The sequence below is a fragment of the Lipotes vexillifer genome, unplaced genomic scaffold (assembly GCF_000442215.2).
Source record: "Lipotes vexillifer unplaced genomic scaffold, Lipotes_vexillifer_v1.1 scaffold1230, whole genome shotgun sequence".
Classification (NCBI taxonomy): Eukaryota; Metazoa; Chordata; class Mammalia; order Artiodactyla; family Lipotidae; genus Lipotes; species Lipotes vexillifer.
The window spans coordinates 422,216-432,693 of NW_006781442.1; the positions used below are offsets into that span (position 1 = coordinate 422,216).

The 10,478-nt window shown below is 43.6% G+C and overlaps 1 protein-coding gene across 1 annotated transcript in view; it reads left to right on the forward strand.

Moving 5' to 3' along the window:
• The window catches only part of PACRG (parkin coregulated), a gene marked incomplete at its 5' end in the record, with an annotated part of 242,625 nt that extends 232,582 nt beyond the window's left edge, over nt 1-10,043 (forward strand). The window contains one exon of the mRNA XM_007454751.1: nt 9,395-10,043. Within this exon, the coding sequence (XP_007454813.1) occupies nt 9,395-9,555 (161 nt within the window). The remainder of the gene's footprint in view (nt 1-9,394) is intronic.
• Between the last annotated feature and the right edge of the window lie 435 nt (nt 10,044-10,478).

Consider the following 10,478-nt stretch of genomic DNA (forward strand, 5'->3'; position numbering starts at 1 on the left):
GGCGGGGCGGGGGGGGGCGCGGAGGAGTCACCTGAAGGCCTCCACACGGGCATCTGATTCCACTAAGTACTACTCGAGAATCCCAAGATACAGTTCAGGAACACGAGAGACTTCCCTAGTCCTCATGGACCATGGGAACCTTGAACTTTGATTCTTAAACTTCCCCAACATCTGTAGCTGAAATCTGGCTTTTTTCAAAGGATATAGAAAAGACCATCCAGATACTTACAAGGTTTCTCCTTTTTACCTTCTCACCTTCTTCCTACTAGTCTGTAGTTACAGGTTTTCCCAACAACTCTGGTCTGACTCTACCAGGCATCCTTCTGCAAGTAACATAGGCATCCTGGACAATAGCTCTCAGGCTGCTTTTCTGTCTCGAGCACATTAAAGCCTTATGATTTCCTCCTCTAGAAGACTATATAACTAACACCTACAGATCTAGAAATAAGTCATAAGTGCTCATAAAGATGGGAGGGATGGAATGTGAAGTTAATCCTAGAATTTCCCCATAGTCCTCCTGTATCATACGGCACTGAAAAAAAAGTCCTTGAAATCAGTCAGCCTTGATTTTGTCTTCCTGAACATATTTTGGTAAAGGATGTCATTATTTCAAGGACTTATAAAGAAGGAAAGACAGCATAATAGTCTGTATCATAAAGATGAAGCCAGGATGAACAGTTTGCTGCCCTGTGAAACACAAATTGATTGCTTGCAGTGAGTAGAATATCTCCCCCGACATTGATTCACCTAGACCCTCTCTCCTGATGCCATTCCTTCTCTACAGGGTTAAAGTCCTTCTAGAGTTAGAAGGGCCAAGTTCCTGCTCCCTGCGCGCTGCCCATGCTGGCATAGGATGCTTAGACCTCTCTTCTGGATCTTCCTGTCACCCTCCTCATTGTACACCAGCATATGCCTCCCACCATTTCTCTTTCTCAGCATCCCAGAATCATGTACTGCTTGTGTCACTTCACTAAGTGATTTCACCTCCTAAACCTCAGTGTGCTCCCTGTGCTGAGACAGTAATAGTGTCTAGCTCATAGGGCTATTCTTAGCATTAAATGACATTATGCTAGTATTATTGTTGTTATTATTACCCCACCATGAGATAAGCCAGCAGGAAATAGATTTAGGACCAGAGCTGGACTTAGAACTCTCTGCTCCTTTTCTGTTGAATGTTCACTGGATGTGCATTGAATCATGGGGACCAACAAGAAAAGAGATACACTTCCACTTCACAACTCGGAATACAGTTTAATTCAATGGCCACTGAATCTATAGTTGTAACTATCCTGTAGAGGGATAAATTGGTGAACCCACCTATTTTTCTCAGTATAACTTCCAAGTCAAATTGTCAATAATCGGAGATGAACCTAACTTGCTTTTCTGTAGTCTTGACCAAATCACCGCCAACTGAATATATTTAGAAAACCAACCCATACATGTGGTCTTTATTCTAATAAATCAAAATCTACATAGACTTATTGAAGTAGCAGAATGGAATAATTTTTGTGTCAACAAAGAATTTGAGTTTTTGACAGTGTCCTCTTTCTAAACTAGAACTAACTATATAAACCTTGGTCCTTTGGGTTCTTTTAGAACTTGATTTGAAAGCTGAATTTGATGCTTATGAGCTCTGTGACTTACCTTGAAGAATTACACAGATGCTTTGTGATTATCTTTTCAGTTGAAATACTGTGCATCCATTGAATAACCATCCTTTCCAAAAGCTTATTCCAAAGTTGTGTTGTGATATTATATAATGTAATGTTAGGATGAGCAGAGATCACCTTCAGTCCCTTCTTTCTACAGGGAAGGTAACTGAGATTCAGAGAAATTAAGTAACCTGTCCATAGTTAACCATCTAGTAAGTTATTGAACACTGCAGCTACTAAGGTTTGAAAAATTATATGGCAAGTTATTTGCCTTTGAAGTTCAGTGTTACTTCCACTATATCACTACACCCCGATGTTATCCTTGTTCATTTCCTACAGAATAAGTCTACTTTGCCGTTGCAAAATGGCAGTTGTCTGTCTCAAGGAACATTTAAATATCTAATTGACAACTGGGCCAAGATCCATGATATCTTTAGTTTCACAAGTGATCAGCGCCCCCATTCTGAGAAGGAAACCTTTCCTTGAGCTTTCGAAACTATGATGGCTTAGGAACCTCTTGCTTTAGTCACCCAGCTCCAGCGTCAAAAGGTGAGGGAGAGAGACAGACATCCAGCTGGGAATCGAGGTCTTGCTTCAAAGCTTTTATCTTCAGAGGAAAGAAATCTTATGAATTTCATTAATGTCAACAAGATCTGAGGAGATTTGGAGTGCTTAAGCCTTTGGGCATCTCTAGCATGACATATGCTCTGGTTATTATAAGTTTTTGGTTGCAAAACCATTGCAACTTTGATTCACACCCGCCATGAACCAACACTCTAGAAATATCCATTGTACAGTCAGACTTAAGGATATGTTGAAAACAATCACTTTCCAAGAGAATATGAAGTTAGCCAAGGAAGCCGTGGCTAAGCTTGGGCCAAACAGGGAAACTCCCAGAATTCTGAATAGGGTGACACGTGTTATCACTAAGGAAAAAGAAAGATGAGTGTCCTCAAAGTAGCATAGCAAAGCTAAAAGAAGAAAGTGAAAGAAGCATTGCTTTAGGATTCTAAAAGCAGATAACCTCAAAACATCTTCCCAAAAGGCTTCTTCTCTTATTCAATGTAGAAAAATGAAATTTCTCCTAGTTTGTCTTCCCCTCTTCCCTTCCTCTTCCATTCCCTCATCTCCAGAAAGGATCAGACTGGAATTTACAATTGTTTCCACTGTAATTTTCCAAACTTTATGGGAGAAAGCCCTCTTATTCCAAAACAGGTAACACTATTTCTATAAAGTAAATTGGATTCAAGCTAAACCCAAATAAACAAGATATTTCTGGCAAAACAAATGTTGACAATATAATCTAGGTCTTGAAATGAAAAACTCCTTAAAAGACAAAGTAGATCTGTCTCTTCTCTCCCTTTCTTAGTTCAAATTAAAAAGCAAAAAACTCAAGGCAACCATTTATAAACTCATGTGAGTTATCATCTTTTTAATGAAATCTTTTTCGATGATAAGAGTCATCTTTTTAATAAATACCTGTTGGAAAATATTAGTTTTATTCCACTACAACTAACATTTCTGCTTAAATACCAATTAGTGCGAACAGGGAATTACTGTTTGAGGTCACCTCCAGCTTGTAACTGTTAAATCCACTAAGCCCAAAATTGAAATTTTGTTCAGAAACATCCAACAGAACATCTGTGCTGGTTTAATGTCATCAAGAAACATCTTATCACAATAATATTTGCAGTAGGTTCCACACACACACCCTGCTGAGACCTGAGCCCAGGCCCCAAAGGCTCACTCTCTCTCCAGAGCAGATGACGTTATTGAGATCCAGGCAGAAGGAAAGCAGCTTTAGCTGTGGCTGAAGCCGGCACTGGTTACAGGTCTTGACAGGTAAAATTCCTTTCAGTTGAGCTTTAAAGCTTTTGAAATGTTTTAGTTCAACATTTGAGCAACCAAAAAAAAAAAAAAAAAATGTCTTTTCTGATCCAGAAAGAATTGATTTAGTTTCTTCTGTTAGTACTTTTTAAAATTCCACTCAGCATTGCTTCAGGGAGGTTGTCCAGCCCCCCCTCCCCCGGGCACACAAGGAAGGACCAGAGTTCTTGCCCTGTGCTGAGCTCGCCAGCATCTCACCTGGGGAAATTGTAGACAGGCGTGTTCTCTGCAAGTCGCGTTATATCCATGGATGCTCTCATACTGAGAAAAGCTTCAGGCTGGACTTGGACTGGATTCACGTTCACATACCGTGTATGCAAAGTGGCCACGCAAAAATGTCCAGAGAAGGAAGCGGTAGACCAAAGGAGGGTGCAGCCAAACCGTGACCAGTCAGCAGCCATTTATTTCAAAGCCTTGTTTTATGACTGTAATTTAGCCTTCGGTGTGCTGAGAGAATCACTCTGCCTGGCTCACTGTCTGGTGCTGTCAAAGGCTGAGGTGAATGTTGTTCCATGAATTTAGTCATCGTTTTATTTGTCTGAGGTCTTTGCTACTTTCCACAGTTATTTCAAGTGCTCTTGTACACTTAAGAGGTGACAAAAACTGTTGCTGTCGCTGAGCATGGCAAGTTACATCATAAATTGGAGCTTCCAAAAGTTAGTAGTGTGAAGAAAGATTGGTAATGGTAGTCTGGACATCATCTGAGTCATTGCTTATCATTTCCTGATTCACTCTGGTGGTTTTTAATTGAGTTTCCCAAGCTAGTGTTTTCTTTAGGAATGTTTGGTTCATGGCTCTGCAAAGCAGTCAAGTCATGAGCAGTTTCAGGATGACAGGTGGCAGTGGGCACGATGCCTTCCTTCCTGCCGACCCACTGCCTCTCCAGTGTGTGGTCGTGCTGAGCCTGTCCTGCTGCTGCTTCAGCCAGGCGCCTGCAGAACTAATGGAAGTTTTCCCCAAATTGTGCCTACTGCTCTTCTTAGTCATGACCAGAAAGTGTAGGTAGAGTTTATAAATTATTTCATCCATTGGTACCAAATGAGTAATACTTCAGGTATGTTGAATAAGAACCCGAAGTAAGCATTTATGTGTTTTCTGTTTCCGATGCCTTAAATAATGCTTTCATTTCCCAATAACTTCTTTGTGTATTGCTGTTCATACAACAATATCTATACGCTTAACATTGAAGAGTATTGACCAAAAACACACTAGAGTCAGAAAAATCCAAATGTGAATGTAACTCTCCTTGAGCCTCTTATGGCCGCGTCCATACGTCCTTTCACTGCTCTTCCTGTTTTCAGATAAGGGGACTCAAGTGTCTGACTAAAACACACAGATAAGCCTTCTCTCAGGACACAGTTTCCAGTGGGAACCCAAGGAACAGGAGAGAGGCCTGTGGCGCCAGGGCTCTGCAGTCAGGGTACGTGGCCCACACTGACTCTCACAGGGTGTGCACGTGACCTACAGGAACTGTGGCCAGCTAGGCTCCCCCAGCTGGATGAGAAGCTCCCCAAAGGCAAGAGCTTTTCTTTTTTCCATCTCGCATTACCCGGCAGGGCCTAGTCTTCTGCTGGCTACAGAGAGAACATCACTTTTTGCTATGGCCAAAGGTGCCATTGACACCGACCTCAGCACTAACTTGGGAAGACCTTGCTCTGGCCACCAAAAGTTTCCTTTTCGCCACTTTGCTTTTTTTTTCTTTTCATTTTTTCCTGTAATAGTAGTAACTGAAGAAAGGAAAAGAATAAAGCTTCTACACAGTCTAGAAATTGTAAAAAGGCTACGAGACTCTTCCATCGAAATCCTACAAGTCACGCATCTGCTGCCGGTCCGTGGCCACTGCCTTGTAGATACGTATCTATGCGAAATGTCAGTGCATCTGATGCAGGCTCCCTTTGGATGGCCTTGGTGATGAGGTGTCATGATGGTCACTTCACAATCATGAGCTGAGTTCATTCACTGAGAGCATGCCATTGACCGACGAAAGACTGGGATACGCACGTCCCAATTCTGAACAAAGCGGCATCTAGAAAGAGAAAGCATCCAGGTTAGGACTGTCTAAAGGGGGTTAGGTAGAAAATGAGGATGTGTGTGCTTAAACATACCGCCTACATAATCAAAAACAACTTCAGGGGGCTTCCTTGGTGGCGCAGTGGTTGAGAGTCCGCCTGCCAATGCAGGGGACGTGGGCTCGTGCCCCAGTCCGGGAAGATCCCCCATACCGCGGGGCGGCTGGGCCCGTGAGCCATGGCCGCTGAGCCTGCGCGTCCGGAGGCTGTGCTCCGCAACGGGAGAGGCCACAGCAGTGAGAGGCCCGCCTACCGCAAAAAAAAAAACAAAAAAAACAAAAAACTTCAACATTCAGAATAATAAGTATACTTAAAATAATCCCTAACCAAGAAGGACTTTCAAACAGTAGTTGCCCACCTCTTGCACACAAGGACCTCTAAGAAGAGAAACCAAATCCCTTGTTCTAGTCTATTTGCGTATTATCCCTTTAGAAATGCCAAATCTGGTTTAAACCGTTGTTATACTCCTATTTGTTTGGTTATAAATAAAACATATCTTTTCCATCATCAATGTATCTTTCCAGCTGCTGGACATAAAATAGACTGCTAGCTTCCTGAATTGAAATGTCACCTTCCTAATCAGAATTGACAATTGTACATAACCATCTGGGTTGTTTTTTTTTTTTTTAAAGCATCCTATTCTCACAAATATGTTTTCCAACAGTGTCATATGTATCTTAAATGGTGAGCTCAAGCTAATCACCTCAAGCTCAGATTCTAAAAAAACCTGACAATATAGCAGTTTTGAAATGAAGACCACACCGCTCACCTGCCTCTCAACATGGCTTGACACTAAACTGTGCCTGGTCATCATTTCAGCACCCAAAAGAAGGGATGTGCGCCTTTGTTGGGCTTTTTTCCTACCCCAGTGATACACATTCTGCAACCACAAAATATTCCAACTCCAACTCCCTTTTTGAACAAGCAACTGTTATTCTGTTCTGTTCTTTTTATCATTTGCTTTATACACTGTTGGGAAACAAAAAAGCTACATAGTTTACTTACTCCTACAGTTAAATATTTTTTAAAAAGTAAGAATAGGTTATTATTGAAATAAAGTGTTGCTTGTCATTATAGCATTCTGGAAGGCAGTGGGGAAAACAGGGTGTGTTAAGCTTTCCATTGTGTGCAGACTTTCCACCCCCCTCTGCCCCCATCAGGAAAATAAGTCTGTCCCGTGATCTATTCAGTTCTTGACCTTTTGACTAATATGCCAACAAAAGGCACCATTTATTAGTGATTAATTTACGTATCTTTGTCCATCAGGAACTGGATCCAGGCTGTCACAACTGGGCACCATCACCAATTACGTTTTCCATGTGCCCCCAGGGTGTTTGTGCCGTGGGCTCGGCTGGCCATGCAAACCTGGGTCCTGCAGGCTCCTCCCTAAGTGCACCTCTTTCGTGGGCAGGAGGAATTCATCAGGAATGTCCTCTGGAGGGAAGAAGCCCTCAGAGGCCAGCCAGACCCTCTCACTGTACCTTCTTCACGGTCCCGATCGGAATCCTGGGAGCTGACGTTGTTCCACACACGTACCTTCCTTACGGGTCTCCCTTGTCACACACGCTATCTTTCCCTGTCCCTGCTGCACCTGTTTTGGACTGTGCTGCTGTGGCCCTCCCCTCTCTTGGACCTTCTTCCTTAGCATCTTTTCTTTACATCTGTAACACGCCTGACCGACCCTCCCACACACACACACACACACACACACACACACACACACACACACAAGCTTCCTCCCCCTTCTCTCTTAATTTGACCCAAGACCTTCTCCTGTTGGAAAGCCCTCCACGTGGATGGATACCTCGTTGCCCTCCCTGGTGGGTGACCCCAACTGCACTGATTCTCTTCTCAGACATCCCTGTAAATCTTTTTTTTTTTAAAAAAAACAACCTATTTCATTTGTGTGTATTTGTCTCTCTATATATATTTTTAAGTTTACCTTTAGCTCAAAAACAACAGGGCAAGAACCCTTTTGGTCAAGCATCTTATCTCTTATTTGTCCTGTACAAGTATCATGTATGAATATTTTAGATGATCAGCTACTCTGTACATCAAGCTTTGACTTCAATCCAGCTTTCCCCATCATAGCAGAAAGGCTTCCACCATGAGAAAGGAAAAGTCCACCTAATTACAATGGCTTTGCATTGTAAGTTCATTGGTTATGAAAAATTGATATGCACTGTAACTGTGCGACTCATAGCCTTTCTCTTTCTGAAAGTTAGTAATATTTCTGCCTGCCTTCACCCCCCACCAAAAGAAACCAGTCAGGAGAGCCATGTCTTTTCTCTGTGGTACAGAAGACAGTGATATTTCTTTAACAAGTTTCTGGGAAAATCAAGCACAAACCCTGCTTATCTATGCTGTGTGCGATTGTAATTGTTACCTTTATTAATGGTCTAAACCATTACTCCATCTTTTTTAAAATGTTCAAAACAACTGGGGAAAAAAACTTTGAAATACCGTTTTTCTCTCTATTATTTTCACATTGAAGCAAGATAAGCATTTGGAGCTACATTGAAATCTGAATAAAATAAACACTTTCATCTGGTAAAGGGCACATTTTCAAGTTGCAGCCGTTCACCCTGCAGCATCCCATGGCCTGAGCCTTCAGGCCGTTTATCCTGAGGCCTCCGGGGCCTCTCAGCCCACCCTGTGGCCCTTTCCTTTCATCACAGGTCAGGTGGGGGTAATGCCAGCAGAGGCACAGACGTGACTCACTTACTGGGAGAATAAACAGTGTTGAAACCCTTAGAAGTCTGGGCGGGAAATGCAACTTACATGCATGTAATGACTATTATTCAAGAAAATTGTGGAATTTTTATGCTCTGGATTGAATTAGAGGGTCTCCCATTTGGGGCTGACCCCATGCACTTGGGTAACCTCACAGGTGGAGCAGAATCAGATACTTCTCATCCAAATGGTTTGAGACCGGGCTGTGTATGGTGATGCACGTCAGACCCAGGTTCCCCCCCTACCCCGAGGCCATCGAAGGCCACGCCTAGGACCCCCTTCCCTCAGAGTCTGAGAGGCAGTTGAGTGGTCACTCAGGGCTCTGGGAGACGAGACCTCGGTCGGGTCCTCCCGGTGCCCCCCTGGGTGGACCGCCTGCCTGGACTTAGACTCCAAAACCAGCAGTGGCACCAATCTCTATGAAGCCATAACGGATGGCTGGCATCCAAGCATTCAGGGAGGCATCAGGAGCAGCCCCGGCAGGAGAGGCTGTTTCCTCCTCCCCACCTGCATCCGGAGTGATGGGGATGCCGTCAGAGGGCTGCACACCTGGCTTAGTGATACCTGGAGGAGTGGGGCTCACCCCACGTACAGAAGCTGCAGACGTGGGCACGGGCTAAGCCCCTCACTCCAAAGTATGTCCATTTGAAATCACATAGAGCCAGCACCCTAACCTGGTGATGGACGGTTCCCTCTAAATATGCCATCTTGGGATTCTGAAGAAGTCAAGGTCCAAGAGGACACTCTCGATGTAATTACCAGATTTAGGAAAGAGATTTCCCTGACTTGTGGACTGTTGTGTAACCATGATTACCTCACTTTCATTTACTCTCTGGTTTCTTTAGTTTAGATGAATTTTCATCAGCTCCATTCTAGGACTTTGTATTTTTGTATATCTGTCACCACTCCTAAAACTCTACAGAAGCGTGTAAGAATGTTAATTGCTTGCGTCTCATGACAAGCATTCAGAGAAAAATGCCTAGACACGTGTGTAGGACTCTTCGGGAAAATGCAGCGAAATAACGGGCCTCTTTGTGTGTTTGCATGACCCAGTAAACTCCGGGGACGGCATCGACTACAGCCAGCAGAAGCGGGAGAACATCGGTGACCTGATCCGGGAGACGCTGGAGGCCTTCGAGCGCTCTGGAGGAAAAGACGCCTTCATCAACATCAAATACATGGTCCCTACCTATGAGTCGTGCTTGCTAAATTAGTGGTGGGAACAGCTGGGATTCGAGGAAGGCTTCTCCTAGCCTTTTGATCATCTGTCTCTGCTGCTGTTAGCATCTCATTATCTGTGGCTTCTACGGCTCACTTTTCTACAGCTGCTAAAAGAGTGGCTTATGGGCAGTTGGACTTGTAGCCCTATTGAGAGCAAGGCTTTCCAATACACAAATAGTGCCTGTTTCTTAGATTACAATAGTGTACTGTGCTTATTTGTTCTAGGAGAAGAATTGCTTCTTTATACAGTTCCGAAAGAAGCAGGAGTCCGAGTTAAACCTTCAGTTGTATAGACAATAAAACTACAATTTTCATACGCAATTCAGCAGTTGTGTCTGCCTGCCCCGAGGGTGGTTGTCAAAGGTTGGAAGGAAGTGTTGGTGCTGACTGCTTAACAGGTGTTGGTCGTGGACGACAAGCACCCGTTCAGCAGCAGCTGTGCAGAACAGTGTGCTTTGACATCCAACAAAACTGTGGAATCGATATTCCCATTACAGGAGGACAGTTTTGCCACCCGTTATGAACCTCAGCTATAAAAATAATTGATGCTTCTAGCCCACTGATGATCTGGGTTTGTGGGGGCTTTCCAGCTTATATTGGGAGGAGACAGGGAGGGAGGGAGGGGGAAGGTTAGGTGTGAAATGCAACATGGCAAATGTGATTGTTTTAAAAAAAAAAAAAGCTAGTTTGCATCTTTGTGCCTCTGTATTATGACATCCTGCATCTCAGGACCCCGGTGTTACTGACAAAATGCTATCCAGCGGTTTGTTTAGGGCTTTCGATCATTTCTGAAAATGACTTATAAGCGTCTTAATGATTGCCCCTTGAAACAAATCATATTCTTTTCTTGGCAATTCTCCTTTCCTTGGCCTCCTCCCACGGGTGCGTTGGATGGATTCTCATTGTACCTCTAGGT